The 17773-nt window shown below is 43.2% G+C and overlaps 1 protein-coding gene across 1 annotated transcript in view; it reads right to left on the bottom strand.

Annotated features, from left to right (window-relative positions):
• Positions 1–17773, bottom strand: part of PAPPA (pappalysin 1) — a gene marked incomplete at its 3' end in the record, with an annotated part of 174517 nt that overhangs the window by 120570 nt on the left and 36174 nt on the right. Inside the window, exon 3 of the mRNA XM_080356158.1 lies at positions 2682–2827. Within this exon, the coding sequence (XP_080212284.1) occupies positions 2682–2827 (146 nt within the window). The remainder of the gene's footprint in view (positions 1–2681; positions 2828–17773) is intronic.

The raw sequence follows: 17773 nt of genomic DNA, 5'->3' as shown, positions 1-17773 counted from the left end.
ATGCCGAAGAGAGAGGAAGGACCTCTTTGGGTGTCTTGCAAACAGTGGAAAGGAGTCACATGGGCACGTACAAATACATATATAACATCAAAAAACTGAACTGAAAATTTAAATATAGACACAAAAGAGTGAAAGAAACAAATCACGCTGCAACATCATGTCTATTCTGCCACGTGCAGCATCTGCACATCCTTTTGACAGCACTGAACTGGCCCCTACACTAATTCTCCACAATCCCAACTAATCATATACAAATATGCAGCCACTGCGATATCCTTGTTCCTTGTATCCCTCGCTCTTGTGATCTACCCATGTGGAGCCATTTACACCCAGAGAGTGCCCTGGTGTGTTGTTTTGTGGAGGTCTCTTTCCCAAGAATAACTCCAGAGTTGGTTTTCCAATGGCAGGAGCATTGGTGAAATTCCTCAGCAGGACATGCCTTCAAATTATAGGCTGGGTAAATGGCTCTGGCACTGGAGAGCCCCGAGGCAGCTGGAGAGGGAGATTTGATTTTTGCCTTTGTTGAAAATTTATATTTTTCACAGCTGTCAAGAATCTAAATCAATTGCAGTTTTCCAGAAAAGATAAACTCCCTCACCCAGCCAATCTCTATCCCAGACTTTAGATCTGCACCAAAGGACATATTTCATATTTTTTATTAAGTACATATTGGATTTATAGAAGAGAGTAAAAAAGATTAAAGATGAATTCTTGCAGACCAGGCACAGGTCTGGGAGGGCTATTATGACAGGAAATTATGACCATTATTTATTTATTTTTACCTTTTTTTTTCCCACCCCAACTCAACTTTAAACTGTTGGTTAATGTCTTTTTTTTCTCATGAGTTTTTTGGGTTTTTTTTTTTTTTTTTGGGTGATGAATTCTGCCAATACACTCTAGGAACTGAATTTAAACTGTTTTGCTCCAGCATGATGTTGACAATTAGTTTAACGAAGTGACAGCGGAACTCATCAGGGCTTTGGGCAAGGCCCAGCCCTCTTGCAGAAGGTTCTTCTTGGTGCTTTGGAGCTCTCCCCTTGTTCTCTGCTCCTTCCCAGGGCAACACCAAGAGAAGCTGTGAAAATACTCATTTTAGGGAAGGATCAGCTATATTGCAGCCTTACTTCACTCCAGCAGCAGCATTAGGGCCAACATTTCTCACCATACTGCTGCACAATCAGAAGCAAACAGAGTTCCTGCACTGGAGCAGAGGGCCATGCTATTACAAAGTGACAGAAATCACCGCAGAGTGGGTGCTGCTTGAGGCTGAGGTTAATACCTATCTTTGTTTTTGCCAGCAGATGTTGCCATGGGCGATGCTCCATGGAAGGCACCTACAGCATCTTCTGGTTTGGGTGCTCCATGGAGATGGGGCTGGAGGCAAGTCAGGGTGGAAGTGGCCTCACTCCCAGCTGAGCTCAGCAGGAGGCTGGATGTGTGTCAGTGCTCGTGCTGGGGAAGAGAAGTTTGCTCACGCTTCTTCCAGAGCAGCTGCAGAGCTGGATGTTGCGATAAAACATTTACTAACTGAAGTAGGGCAGCTGACTCCAACTGCTTGGTCTGACCATGCACCTCTCTCAGCTATGGAGAAAGTTGATGTTAAGGAGATGTTAACTTCTGCGTTTTGGGGTAATATACTTTTGAACGTGGAAAAACCTCCCTGACTGATAGCTTGGGCTGTAGTTCAGCACTTACAGTATGCTTTAGGATAAACACCGTATTTGTTCTTCTTGTCTAGGCTTTACATTTGCCGCATCCTTTTTGTTTTGCTCAGCATGGGGTTGGTTAACATAAAAACTGTCTGAAACAGCCTTTCACAAAGACTGAACTTGGATGAAACTTCACTTCCAGCCTAGGAAAGTCTGGACAGCCTGAAGAAATGTCTGGAAAACTTGTGAGACTCCCTGCTCTTGTAAGATGACCAGATCAGGTTTGCAGCCCAAGGGAGGTTTTTCTGCAGTTAAGAGAAGTACATACAGACTCAGTCAGTGGCTTCTGAACCTTTTGAGGTCCCTCTGACATTTTGCAAGGAGCATAGGTCCAGCAGCACTGCAGGTGTCAGGGCAATGAGTCATTGGGGAGGTTGCACAGCTTTGTCTGGATCCCTGGGTTCCAGCAGCCATACCCAGCAACCTAGTTATGAAACACGCAGGGCAATCTGCAGGGCAGTGAACTCTTTCCAGTTCCACTCAAATGAACATTAGAAATACAATCTCTCAGCAGTTTGCTCTTTTGAACACTGGTAGAGGAAAATAGCAACGAATTTTAACTACTGTTTGTGAGGAAAATTAATTGAATGCTTACTAAGTAATGAACTAAGGATCAGAACGTAACGGGCTAAGGTTAAAAATTCACTTCTGTCCAGCATCCCCCACCTATCCCCCCCAGTCTTCTTCACAAAGTGCTCCCATGGAGTGAATGCCCTGTAAAGTAGCTTCACTTAAAAGGTGAAATACTTTCAGCTTGACATCATCTACAAATACCATAATATGCTTTGGGTTTATAACCTAATATTTTCCTGGTTGTGAGCCAGTATCTGGGAATCGTGAAATACTTTTTTTCCCCTGACTATATATAAGAGGAATGATAAGAAATCAGAACAGAGCTTAACGCATATTTGTCTTTCCTTCTTACCGTCTCAAAAGAATGCTTCACAAAGAAGAAACATCTTTATCACTCACCTAGATGCATCAAGGCTTCCTTGTCCCAGGGCCAAGTTGCCACTCCAGCCAGCTCTTCCTCAGAGGAATTGGCAAAGAAGATGTTGAGGTGTGTGGATCCATCCAGTTTGAGTATGTTCTTTAGTTCATTGACATCTAAGTACGCTCTGCAGAAAACGAAAAGCATTATTTCTTTCTAAAGGTGACACAAAAAGTAACGAAGTATTGAAGAAGTGCTGCAATCCAGGCAAAGATCTTATAATATCCTGCATATCAGTCACCTGAAATATTTTAATAACCCGCTCCCAAACTTCAATTACTTTACATTCGTATAGTGAATCTCATCTGAGCACTCCAGGCCATTGATTAACTAAGGTCACAAAATCCAAGGTAAATACATAAAGCTGTCCACATTCCTAAGATAAGTATAGGAATCTATTTATTGTAAATGTAATTAACCATGCATTATGGTCAGTAAATCTTTTTACATCAGCAGTTACCTTGCAGATTTCCTCTAAGCTGTTCATTAGAGAATCGCAGAACAGTTTAGGTTGGAAAACACCTTTAAGACCATACAGTCCAACTGTCAACCTCACATTACCCAGTGCACCACCAAACCATGTCCCTGAGAACCTCATCTCCACGTCTGTTCAACCCCTCCAGGGATGGTGACTCCACCACTGCCCTGGGCAGCCTGTTCCAATGCCCAACAGCCCTTTCCTTGAAGAAATTGGTCCAAATATCTGACCTAAACCTCCCTCGGTGCAACTTGAGGCTGTTTCCTCTCATCCTATCACTGATTACTTGGGAGAAGACACCAACCTCCTCCATGCTCCAAGCTCCTTTCAGGCAGTTCAGAGATCAGAAGGTCTCCCCTCAGCTCCTGTTCTCCAGCTGAACCCCCCAGGTCCCTCAGCCGCTCCTGTCACACTTGTGCTCCAGACCCTTCACCAGCAAGTTCCTCCTTTAGCACCAGGGACAGTCACTTGTGCCAAGTTGCACGTGGTCTAATCCTGACATAGGACAGTTGTTCAAGAATTGCTTTCTCCAGCAAGCAAAGTTGTGCCAAGAGATCTCCATAGCAGTGGCACTGTAAGCCGATATAAATTCCTAAGGCTCCCTAAGTCCCCCCTCCACGATGAGCAGCATTTCTTCTTGGGTTTTGGGATGTCTGGAGGTTACAGAGGAATCTGCCTGCAGGCAAGCAAAGCCAACCCCTTAAGCTTGCTGGCTTGTTAGCCCTTGTTTAAAGGTGTAGATTTTGTCAGTACAGGAGGAGCTACTTGCCGAAGCGTGTGCCACACTGCTATCAGCGGCAACGTGATGCTCTAATTCAGAGTAAAGCTGGAGAATGTGAAACATAAGAGTAAAACCCATTGCTTCTCTGTCTCCAGTTCACACTGCCTTTTGATAGGAAGTGTTTGTGCTAACACCAAACCTAAAACTGTATTCACTGGACAGGTGGAAATAATGGAGAGATCATACAGTCAAGCACGGTTGACGAGCTTGTAAGAAAAAGACACCATGATGGGCTCGAGCAGGTTGACTTCTGCTTCCTAAATCCTCCTTTCCATATGTGCATTGGTGTGTATAGGGCTTATTTAGCTCACAAATCAAATGCAGTCACATTCAGTAAGTAGGGTTCCTTGCATACTTTGCAAGGCTTTCGTTCCCAGAAGGGTGAAGAAAAAATAAGGGGGTTGGCTCAGCATCAAGATATTTCTGTCCTTCCCTGGGGGACTCCCCAATGGAAAACACATTCATATTTCCACAATAGCTTCCCCTGCCACTTGCTGAAGTCATTGCCTCCAAAATAGTTCATGGCTGGGTGTCCCCAGGCCCTCGCTGACTCACGGAGGAAGACGTGTTCTTTGGGGACACCACTGGAAGGGTATGTTTCCATTCCATACAGTGTTTTTCTTCCGATGGATGTGGATGACATCCTGAAGGACAGGTCAGCACTGTGACCCTCTACACATTTCTCATCTCCCCACTGTTCCCAACACATCTGTGGAAAACACACAGATCTTTCCCTTAGCTCCTCAAGCTTGTTCTGCACGCATCTACATGTCCTTCTGAGGCTGTGCATAATCTTTTTGCACCTTTGAAAACATCTTCCCTAAATACATGTCCACGAGTAATAGTTGGAAATTACATATGAACACTAATGTGCATTTCCAGTGTAAGGCATTGGGGAACACACGGCAGAGGATACACGTAGCTGAAGGGAACGATGTCTATGTCTGCTTGTGCGGCAACATCAGTAAAAGAGACAATGAGCAAAAGCGTAAGACAACAAGGGAGCGATGTGATACATTGTGCAAGAGAGAAAAGGACAGAAACAGAAGCCTTGCGTACCTCTGAGTAGAAAAATGTTTGTGTGTTTTGTATCACAGCAGGAAGGAAAGGCTCAGTGTCTGTACTGAGACAGCAGTTGTTGACTCTGGATGCAGATACCTCATGGCCTATGCAAATCCCCGTAGGAGTAACTATAATCAAACTACCCTCCAGAGATTCCCATTTTATCCTCACTCTTCTCTTAGCGTTTCAAACAATCTAAACTAATATTTCTTTATTCTCAGCTGTCTCTTTGCTTATTGTTTACACAATCCGATCCCCATTTATATCCTCAGTGCGTAGCCACAATTGCGCTCTCACTTGCACACAACCTATGTGCTTCAACATCTAGGGCTGTTTCGTACATGGGTTATTACTGCAGACAACAGCCAGAGCAGACAGCATTTAACTAATTGGCCAGTGATCTCAGTGCATCATCGAGACTGAACTCATCTCTTACGTAAATCCACCGGACTAAGTCAATTGGACTTGATTTTATAGTATTTCTCTGACCACTAAATCTCTGCTAGCCAACAAGAGTCCTGAAAATGAGCAGGACATACTCAAGTGGTGTAAGAACAGAATGCTAAAAGGGTTTTCAGCAAAGGGTCTGCACAGGATTAGGTGTGAACAGATCGTCTTTGGGAGGGAGCGAATGCAAACCCCTTTGTAAAAGCAGTCAGCAACCCCCAGCACATAGACATGCTCAAGCATTTATCTGAGGCAAATCCCTTGTAAGCGTGCGAACATGTGCGTGCATGAACAGAGGCGTGAGTGTGTAAGCAAGGCTTTGGATTCTGCACACATGCAAGGCAGCCCGGAGTATGCATGGAAAGGAACCAGCGTGTGTGTGTGTAAGAGATAAAAACACGAGCTGGAATTCCACCCTCTCCTTCCTCCCCATGTTCCTAATAACCTCCCATCCCTATCCATCATCACCACATTCCTACACTCAAGGAGGCATAAATTAACTACTTTTGCAGTTCATGTCCAACTACATAGCCGCAGGCAGCAGACCCAACCGTTACCAGGTTAAAATAGTTTTCAGTCATTGTGTTGGACTAGGCTGACTCCCCCCTGTTGCTGCGGCTGCTTTGTTATCAGCCCAGACTATCTGACCCAATGCAATCTGCGAGCATTGCTTACACTTCTCAAGGTTATGTGGGTCCCCTGATAGAGGACATAATGTCTGTCACATGGGCTCGTGCCAAAGAGAGCCAAAGAGCCTTTCCAGCACTGCCAAACTCACATTTCAAAGACATGAGTGCAGTCTTGGAAAGGGATCAAAGCCTTTCCAACTGTCATTAGAATATTTCCTTTATGCATCTCTCCGTGAGTGCCAGCAACATATTTCATAAAATTCATTGGCTCGAGATGGTACCTCCAATATAAACCTGAATGGGGGAACTGTCAGGGCAAGTCTATGTGGAAAACAAAACAAAACCCAAAGCACAACAAAACACGTGTAATTCCTGTAATGGAAAAAACATACGATGCTGCGAGCATGCCTTGCTCAAGAAAGCCTAATGAGCCTATTAGTGCATCATAAAAGGTCTACTTTGCTGGAATCTGTTTTAGACATAGAAATTCTATGGGCTGTTTAAGGCCATTTGGGACACCAAATCATATCAGGCAACGTGCACATTTCCACCCAGATCTTTTCATCGACTTATTCATCCAATGTGCAGGTCCGGTTCGCTTTTTTCCTCCTCTGCGGTGTAAATAGCCCTCTGAAACCATACCGTACAGCCACTCACCCTTATCCAGTAAGGCCCAGACCTCAATCAGTAACATGCATCCCGTACAGCGCTCCAGTTTCAGCCTAATGGAGTCTTTAGCTCATCCAGCAGCGTCTCGCGGCCGCCCTACCCGCCACGCAGCCTGCGCCATCCGTCACACGAGCCATTATCCGCGTTCCCCTCTCATCTATCAAGCCTGTTTCCCGTCCATTTTTGTGGCTCCACCGCAGCAGGACCCGTCCCCGGTGGCATCTCCACCTGCTCATGGAGCCACTACGAGGAGCTGCCTTCTGCTCCCAAGCAAATCCAGCCACAGATCACAGCCGCTTAGCTACAAACACTTTTGACAATGGTTTTTAAACTCTGTTGGTCTCAGGTCTAACTGTGTTAAATTTGGCCTTGCTGACTAGAATCGAGCAGTTTTGTTGGAAACTCTTCCTCCCCCCATTTCTTCCATGTCACAGAGCAGCTTTCTCGTGTTGCCCTAATGTAGCTGGGTGCAGCCTCGAACTCGTGGTTGTTTTTGCAAGGAACTCAGAGCCTTCCAGCCCTTATTGTTAAGAAATGTTTTCTACTGTTTGCTCCAAGTTATTCTCTATTTGACTTAGGGGTTTTTTTGTTTCTTTTTTGCTTTCTTTTTCTTCAAAGACAAGTGTCGCTTTACAGCAAGAAAACAAACAGAATACTTAAGGGATTATTTGCAAGACCCCACCCAAACACAGACTAAGAACTTTGCTATCTGCTCAATATGAAGTATGGCCTCCAAGTGCCTGATGAGTTTTTGAGAGATAAAAGGCACTGTATTTCATCATTAAATCAAAACAAAATGCTAGCATCTTCTGAATTGTGGAGCCAGCTTCACAAATTCTCCGGTTTATCTCTTGACATGCTATGTCCTAGGCCTTTACCTAGTGGGTTCAGCTCACAATGTCTACCTACAGATTTTCAATATCTGCAGTGAACAGCAAGGACAGTTTTGAGATGAATGATGTTCTTCCTGAAGATAATGGCAAGAGCTGTAACTTCAACAGCACTGAAAGCTGACCTTGAAATGCGGCCATTTGGCAGACATACTCAATTGTAATTTAGCTTTTCCCCCTGCGATTTCTCAATCTGGGGTTGTTAGACATGGAACTCTCCTTTGGAGACCCTGTGTTGATACCAGTGTATAAGCTGCCTTTTGCCTTTTGTCATAGAGTCACTGAAAACCAACACTGGAAAGGATGTTGAGAGGCCATCACTGGCCCTTCCACCCCAAAGCAGGCACATCCCTACATGTCACATCAAGCTAATTCTTACCTTGATCACCCTTAAGACCACACAAGACAACTACAGCTGCCCCTGCAACCTGCAGCCCATGTTTCAATACCAGGGAGTCTTTCGGAAGGTCTACCTGAACCTTTTTTGCTGCAACAGTTGTTCATGTCTATTTGTGCCATTGCCCACAGACATGGAGATGAGATGACTCCCTTCTGCTTTATCAGACCTGTTATTTACTTGAAAGCTTATTATATCAGCCATAAACCATCTCATTTTTAGGTTAAAACCACCTTATTTATTCAGCCTCTCCCCACTGGTTATATTTTTTCTGACCTCTGGTCATTTCTGACACTCTCATCTCCTCTTTCCACACATTTCTCAAAGACAAGTCATCAAAAGATGACACAGTCCCCACGCTGAGAGCTTATCAGTGCCGTGTAACTGTGGCACTCACCCCATCTATCGCCTCCAACCCCACATAAAGTACACAGGAGAGATTTCAGACCTACAAACATTTCTAACATTTTTTCTACCTTTGTTTTTCCCCCCTAAAGCGCTACAGGTCTACCAAAAACTTGAACAAAAAAAGACAACCTACACACCCTCTGTAGCAGTGGACTTGCAATACAATTTTTGCCTGACGTGATGTTAAAGATCTTCCTTTGCTCGCAAATTTAATTTTGCTCCTCATTTCAGACAGATTGCCATAAATCATGTGAAGCAGGAAGCGTGCTTCATCTACATTTAGTTTAGTGTTAATTTAAGACACTGGTGTAAGTGTAGTAAAAGTCATGATAATTTATTGATAAAGGTATAAATCTTTCAGTAATTGGGACAGAGCCTGAAATAGAGCGGAGCCAGAATATTACAAGTGAAAGGCTTCAGGTCCCAATTTAGATCCAGATCACTGCCTGTGTTCACACTGAAATCCAAATGTGTGACTGTAATTCTGACCGCATCCAAACCAGGCAGCCACTAGGTCATGTCCACAAGCATAAATTGCAAGCACTGTCAGCACATGTAGGCTTGGCAGCTTTCAAAGAATTTTGGGTTATCCCGCTGCAGCAAATGTCCTTCTATAGCCCCCAAATCTGATCTCCCATTACAAGAAAGGAAGAATGTTTTGTTCAAATATACACGCAGCTTCTGGGGTAGGTTTGTTCTGAACTCTGTATCACTCTGTGCCACTGCCAATGCATTCAGGTTACCTGGTTAAAGCTAGACAGAGGTTTTTACATTGGTGGCAGGTTACACGTTTAAGACCGACCCTGAGCAACTGGGTTTTACTTATCCTGACACAGAGACTGACAGCAGCTCCTTGGCCTGAAGTAGGGAATTTTTACTATTGTCAAGTCATCATTTTCATTCTCTTTTCTTTGAAATGCTGGCTCTCCAGCAGGACAGTCCTAGAGAAATACACATTTCTGCTGTCGCATTTTGCACTACAAACCTCTAGGACTTCAAGAGAAAAGCACCAACCTATACATAAAGAAAACTATATGCCACCAAATTCTGAAAATCAGTATTATTTTCTACAGAACCCGAACGGCTCAGCCCTATCTGACTTTCTCATAGAAGACCTTGAACAACCGATACAGCTGCATTTCATACATTGCCTAGAGAGAACTTCTGGATGTTTTAAACATCGTTATCAACTTAATGGGCTGAACCACAGCAAGCGGTTGGAATAAACCTGATGGCCGGACCTCTACAAACCTACATCTGGGTTGGCTTTTGGTTTGGTGCACGTGAGCTTATGATTTGAGACAACTCCTGCTCTCTCTGTGCTGCGCACAAGTATCGGCGCTGACCGGGATATATTTGCTCCAGTGTAAATCTCAAGTCAGTCAGAGCAAAATTTGAATCTTGAAGTGCAGCTTCAGGTTCAAATCCAAAATCTCAAAGGAAACCTCAGTTGAAATAACCAATTTTTGCCCAATTTCTGGCCAACACAACTTGCTTTTTTAAGGGAGGAGGCGAGTTTCCTCAGATCTCTACACGGATTCTCTCAAAGGTTTGTAAACCCTTGCCAAATCCTTCGCAAACCTGGGCTGAGATTCAGAAATACAGTGAAAACAGATTATTTTTTCTTTTTTTTCCAGCACTTTTGCTGCTGGTTCTGGCGAGGATCAGAAAGAGTGGGGAAAAAGAATGGGGAAAAAGATGATGTAAAAATCTTCAAATGTCAAACATACTCTGTCTGAGCTCCAGGCAAAACTTGGGGGTGGCTGTTAATATACACAAAATTATTTGTTCCCTCTCTCTGTTCATCCTCTAGGGCTCTACTACCCACTTCTAACACCACAGACCTCACCTTTATATAACCTTTCTGTAGGTTTATGAAGATTTGCAGTGCTACAAGCCATAAATATGCGATCGCGGAGCCTTATTCCTCTGCAAGGGCTGCGTCCAAGAGGGGAGCAACATTTGAGTTCAGTTGTGTAGCAAGAAGTGAAAACCCCTTTTCCTCGCACAACCATAAAAAATAATTAAGCTAACCAGCTACACAGAACTAGGAAAAGATATGCTGGCTAGCCAGCTTGCAGGAAGAAAGAAAGAAAACAAAGGGAAAGCCTTTGGCAAAGAGAATGGTGATCTTACTGTACAATTAAGTTCTGAGACAGTGAGATTAAAGCATGGAACGTTTCAAGACGCATCTCTTTAAAACAGCAAAGCATTATGAGGCATATAAGCACATGTCACAGACCTTTGAAATCAGCAACACTGGCAGGTTTATTTGTTTTGATTGTCTCTTTTTCTTTCTTTTACTACTTTGGGATTTTTTTCTAACTCCTTTTCAAGACTAGAGCCAAATGACCCATGAGAAATGTACTGTAATTTGTCTCTTATCCATCCCTCATCTCCATCTGATATTCCCTCTGCCCTGGTTACCCTGATGTTTTTCCAGACTCTGTAGGCTGAACCATTGTAACAAGGAGAAAAGTCAAACAATAAAGAAAGAAGTGGCGTAAGGATATTTTCAGGAGCCCATTCTGTTAGAGCAGATTTCCTTGGACGCTTTAGGAAAACCTCTCTTGGCTGCAGCAAACCTCATTCACGTATCTTTGAGAATTTAAATCAGCATAGGAAGGTGTATGTATATATATATATATATATATATATATATATACATAAGGCTATTTTAACTGCCACTTATGCTGCTTGGCACTTCCACAGTGCTTCCCCTCTGGGCCTCAAAACGCTTCCTAAACACGAGGACAGAAATTCCATGCTGGTCAAAGCCCTGACACAAGCTCCAACCCGGCCAAGGGCTTCACTGATACTAAAGCGGGACAAGAACCCTTGAGCTCAGCCTTCCCTCAACAAGTTTTACCATGACTGAAAAAGCCATGAAATGGGCAAAAGGAATAATTTTCCACATCCTCTGAATGGGAAAACTGAGGTACAGAAATGTAATAATTTGTTCAACGTAACAAAATCATTCGGTTTGCCAGCAAGGATTGGAAACTCTCTTGAGCCTACGTTCTGTGATAATACGGATTACCTTTTAAATCAGCGCTGGCTTGTGTTGCTGATCCTTTAAGTTTTGTGCTGGTGGCCATTAATCATCTTTTACAAGCCTTCAATCATATTTTGTAATCTTTTACTCATATTTTACGATCTCCAAACAAGTCCTAAAGGTCTGGTGCTCAGCAGATGGAAAGTCCAAGCTCTGCTCAAAAGGCTGGTCCTGCCCGAATCCCTCGGCTTCACAGTTTCTGAAGACAACGTAACGCATTTCCTGCACAAACAGATCTTGTGGAACCAGCACCCTGCTTTCTTTCAATGAGCGAGCAGCCAACGTTCTAATAATCAGCATTTACACACCACCTCTCACCCCAAAGAGCTTCCAAGAACAACCAAAAGCTGCGACTTTAAGGGTTTGGTCCTTTAGCATCTTCCCCAATTAACACACAGTAAAAAAAAAAAAGGCAGGATGAAAAAAGAACAAGGTCAAATTCTTTGCTTCTTTCATCTCACTTTTTGACACTAATCCTCCCTGCACATAAACGCTGTGCCACAAAGTGAGATATACGTTGCTATTGGAATGGAGAGCCACTTGGAACCAGGCCGACATCAGCAGAACAATAAAATCATATATAATCACAAAGAACCTAGCATGTTTATTACAGATATTCCAAGAGTTGATGGGCCAAAATAACCAGTCCAAATATGCATCTTGCAGAACATAACTTTTGCTTTGGAGATGCCGCTTTCCTTTCTGGTTTTGTTTTTACAACTCATGGACTTCCAAATCTCATTTCTTAACCTTCTGGCAGGGTTGTGCATAAAGTTGGTCCTGTCGCAATGACTTATGGTTAGGATAATCCAAGTTTTCCTCTTTCTTGAGAAAGAAATGAAAACCTGATTCAAATGAGACTGGTTGAGATTTTCTCTTATTGCATCTTTTGCAAGAAAGGGTGGAAGACACTAAAGTGAGATCATGAGGAACAAAGTCTGGTGATGGAGACTTTAATTCAAGGAAACCAAGAAAAGCTTGTGCTCTGGTACTAGAAACCTCACTTTTTCAAAATTCTTTTTGTTTGGTTGGTTTTGTTGCATTTGTTTTGTTTTCAGGGGGTACTGATTGATACCATAAGTCTTTATCTTCAGCAGTAAAGCCTTGAACACATTTTTTTAAGGATGAAAAATTAAATAGACAGATTCAAAGAACCACTAAATATTATGAGATCTACTAAAGCTCGTTACTCTTGTTCTTTCCCAGCAGTGAAGAGATTACAAGGAAACAGAAAATGTCAGTCGCTGAAAGAGAAATTTCACTTAAGAACATTCAGCTTTGAAGTTCCCGGAATCCACAGTAAATTGCCAGGTGATCTGGCAGCAACACCAACACACCTGCAATGAAAATACCCCAGAGCTGCAGAAAGAAAATACTGCGGACAGTGTATTTTTGAAATCCAACAATTGGTTGTTTTTTTTTTTTTTATTTCTAATTCTGTTCATTAGGAAGATGGAAAGAAAAAGCAGGAAAGAAGACTTAGTAGATCATGGCTTTGTCAAGCAACTACTGTTGGAAGACAAAATGTGGCAGCAACAGCTGGAACAGATGCTGCTAATACATTTAACTTCCTAACACCCAAATCTTGCCCCTTCATTCTCTCTGTTAAGCCAGAGACAAGCAGCAGGAGGAAAGATGTACATGTGCCTCTTCCAAACACTCAGGAACTTTCAGTCTTTCTGATTTGTGAACTATGAAGAACATGTAACTTCTGCAAAGACAGAATGCAAAGCAAATACCACGTGTGCTGCAGGAAGTGGGTGTTTCTTGAACTGAAGGGTACATGATCCTGTACCCCTAAAGTAAGCGGCGGGCAAGCAGACACAGCAAAACCCCAGGTTATTAGGTGGATGGAAGGACATTTGGGCTGCCTCACATATGGATCTGTTAACGTGTACCAGAAAACAGGCGCTATCAGTCCAAAACATAAGAGCGATTATAAGCATTCCCCGGAGGACACATTTCCCGAGACCCTACGAAATTGGACTGGCAGCTTATGAAACGTCGAGTACTGATCCAGCATGTAACAGTAAACTATAGGAAATCATACCCATATATTTGGCCTTCAGACACAAATGCAGAAATTGCCTGTTTTGGCACCACGAGTCTATGGATCCACTTGAATCAAACACAGGCCTCTAGCAAAGGGCTATGAGAATGCAAAGATCTGTTCTCTATTGTCGAATACTAACACGAGAGAGGGAAAACTCTAATTTTCCCTTATGGCAAACTTCTTGACCAACTTTTGCCACAAGTACAGGGGCTGCAGGCAGAGCGCACAGTCTGACTTCCCCACCGGACCCTCTGTCACTCTATTTGTGTATCTCAATCACACATCAACCTTCATTCTGGTTTGCTGCAGTAATTTATTGGTAACCTGTCGCTAACAACTACTATAGGACTTAAGCTCTTGATGACTACAAAACGAGCTTTGCAAAGGATCCACCAAAAATGGCAAGCTGTCATTTTTGTCCGCTGTTTCCCACACATAGACCCTGAATTATGCAAACACGCATTTATAAAACGTATGTTAGCACGAAACGTCTTGCAGCTCCCTGTTAGAGACAGAGCGGGGCTGTTACGAACTCCCTCACTTCCACAACTGCTCTGCTGCCAGCTCAAGTACATCTCAAGAACTCTGCAAAACCTGACGTGCTGCCTTATTCAGTTGTACAGGAAGGGAACGCAGCCTGGAACCACGTTTGGACTATCTCCTCCTGATGGTTTTCTGGATCAAAGACTAGAAATGCTTCAGGTATTGGTCCCAGATGGACAAAGAGAACTTGGTATCTGATCAAGATGAGGACAGCTAAAGGTTTGAGCCTGCATATTGAAAACAAAGTAAGACATTTTGAAACAAAAACACATGAAGAAGTCTGTCCTCAGGAGTAGAACTCTTAGAGGAATTCTGAGTGTGTGAGGAGGAAGTCAGGAACTCCTGGCCCCTTTCTCAATCCAACTGGGTGCAGGGGGGCAATCAGAATCAAACAGCACAGATTTCTTCAGGCAAACTGGGAGAAACGCTCTGATGTATCTGACGGAAGTAATTTACGCTGTGTTTGGAAGTTTATCATGACCAATGAATGCTGGAAGAATTAGTGAGCGAGTTCTGGTTTTTGGCACTGACACAGCTGTGGTAAAAAGGCTGGAGGCAAAAGGGAAGTAACTTTCATAATGCTGTGAACTGTTGCCATCAATCCTTACCCAAAACATTTCTACTTACTTCAGTGAAGTGCAGTTCTGTAGGAGCTTTCCTCTCAGCTATTGCCCTTCGACTCGGGAAGGCTCTCGACCTTATTCGTGCTCTGGATGTAGAGATCCAAGCCAAAAGACCAAAGTCTTTGGGAGTTCAGTATACAGAGACTTCAAAGAGCTTGGGATATGTAACTTGGTCCAGACAGAAAGCATAACATACATTTGGAACAACATTACATATATAAAAATAGAAAAGATTGAATGACTGTTAAGGAATGCAGTGCGATGGGGAAGCCTGATGTAAATTGTGCATGGCATTTACATACCTGTTTTCCGTCTCTAACCTACCTTTCTGCAGCCATTATAAAGACTTTACGATTTAATTCTCTAAATCAAGCCTATGCTGAGTGTCTATACCTGCTGCGAGCAGATGGCACGGCTGTTGCCTTAAGGAACTGAGCAACAACTACAAATAGACAACGTTTCTCCTCAGCACTTAATGCAATAACACGGACACTACACATTTTGGGAGGTATCAGCAACTCACAGAATTAGTCCTTAGCAGAAAGTGAGCCAAACATGAAGGCAAAATAAAAGCCCTTAATCAGAAATGCCCAACCGAGAAACATCCAGGTATTTTGAATAATGTACGTTTATGTAATTCTTAATATTTCTCAGGTGTTTGTCTCATTTGTGCTTCCTGGGACTGAAGACAGGAATAGAGCATCCTCAAGCTCGTGGAAATCAGGAGATCATGGAAAAAATGCTGTTTTGTAATTGTTCTCGACCAGTTCTGCAAACCTCAGCTGTCCAGACAGTTTGGAAACATTTCCACAGCCGGTGATGCTCACGTGAAGCAAACTGAGCTCCGGCCTTTCTGAGGTCTACCCATGTTCTCTAAATGAGTGTACCATACTTAGAATTTTCCACCATTTAATCTCTCTCCATCTTGTTTTTAATTAAACCAAATGAATAAATCAAGCAAATGCAAAACAACTTAAAGGAAAAGCTTGTCAAAGTATAAAGGGGATTTTGATGCTCGCATGCTACTGACAGTCAGCGGATCTTGTCTTGGGGATAAAATTCTCTTTTGTGCCTTTGGAAGGTGCACAAAAATTGCGTAGATGATTACGGTGATGGGTCTATTAATTGATATCATCTGGATTTTATGTTATTTAATCAACGTCTGAGCTCTGACTGCAAAAGCAGCTCAAATTGACACCTTCATTCCTTTTTGCATAATACTCTCTAACCTGTCTTCTTCGATATACAAATACAATTTTTAAGTCTGACAAGGGCACACATCTCAGTTGATTCTATAATGGAAATTAGAAATTAATCAATAAACAAAGAGGCAAACTCCTGATCAGCATGTTCCTACCGTAAAACACAGAATTCCTCACATTTTACCCCTAATCCCGCATCTGATCAAACCAAAATGGCTTTGGGGTCAGGAATGCCTCCACTTCCTTTTGGTATTTCTTTCACATCCCAGAAAAGCTGGTATTTTGTGTCTGTGTGTCTTATCTTTATTCTCTGTATAATTTGTGTAGTTTAACGCTGAAGAAATAACTCAGCAACATATTATACTTCATGCAAAGGGGCAGATCCTTAATGGAGGAGAACTGCAAGCATGGCCTGAATAACAAATTAAATCCCCTTCTTGGCATATTCATTTTTACTGTGTCTTCCAGTATAATTTCAACATGGAATTTTCCTGGCATAAATCACACAGGTTTCCCTCTTCCCCTCCACATCACGCTGCGTAGCACTGTGTTTTGGTAAATCTCATCTATTAATAGTTGCCCTCTGTGGCTATAAAAAGACAGTTCGGTAGTCAAAAGCCAACCCGTTCTAGGGAACAGCTGTGGATGCCTGAGCGCAGGCAGGACCCGGCATCACACGGCAAAGCCCTTTCTTGGCTCCGTGTCAGAGCAAACCGATTAAATAAGGCCATAGTCAAGCGAACGGAAAAGGAGCCCCTGCCCTGCAACAGAGGGGGAGAGAGGCCAACTCCAGTACTAGGCTGGAGAAACATCAGGGTATTTCCATTTTCTCACTGACATTTTCCCTTTTTTAACTCAGCGAACCCCCCTCCCGTGTCCTCCTTGCTTCGCTTTTCTGCCAAGCCCCAGTAAAATCTTGCACTTAAAGAAATAGGGCAAAGACGTCATCGCAGTGAGTATCAAAGGTCGAGGGGTACATTTTAAGGTCTAGTCTACTTTCTTTTTTTTTTTTAATGTTTGATTGATTTAACTGATTAAAGCATTTCTGCTCTTCCTGTGCTTTCAGCAGCATCCTGGGTAACTCAGGGGAAATTCAAACCAACCAGCTGTGATCTGTATTACAAAGTCAAGGCTGGAAATGCAGCAGAAGGATGTTGATGGGGCCATACTGGAAAGGGTGAAAGGAGAGGAATACTGCCTGTCGGTAAAGCGACAAAGTGCTTTCATGTGTCAGAATGAGAAATACCCAGCTTAGCAGAGGATACGGGGAGTCGTCCATCCTCTGAGCGCCACAGGGTACCAGTCCCATCGCAGAGGGGCTGGTCGGTGACCACGTACCTGGCTCCAGGCAGCAGGAATCATTGGATTTTTACTTCAAATTTTCATTTGCATAAAGTAAAGTTCTTGAAAACCCTTCGCCAAGTGTGCAATGCCACAGGCATGGCGGGCAGGGAAAGGGCATGGGAGCCTTGAGTCCTCTGGGAACCAGGCCCGGGCTCCCAGCACTCACAATACACTTGGGCACTTACAAAGCCAATGCCACGGAACTTCAGCACCTTTCAAATATCCATAAGGACATTTCAAATTTCCATAAGGACATTTCACCAAGAAATTCCCCTTGCAAAGCTGGTTGGAATGATTGGAAAACCCAACAGAGTCTTGTGCTGGGGAAAGCAACTACCAACAAGCATATAGCATGAGAAGCAAATCTATTTCATATTATCCACTGGCAGTATAGCTCAATTATAGCATTTTGAGGCAGCAGAACGAATTTTATTCTCCAAAACCTTGTAATTCAAGCCTGCCGAAGCTGCCCTCACACTAAACAGTGATGAC

This window comes from Nesoenas mayeri (assembly GCF_963082525.1).
Source record: "Nesoenas mayeri genome assembly, chromosome: 18".
NCBI classification, from domain to species: domain Eukaryota; kingdom Metazoa; phylum Chordata; class Aves; order Columbiformes; family Columbidae; genus Nesoenas; species Nesoenas mayeri.
This window is presented reverse-complemented; position numbering and strand designations above follow the sequence as displayed.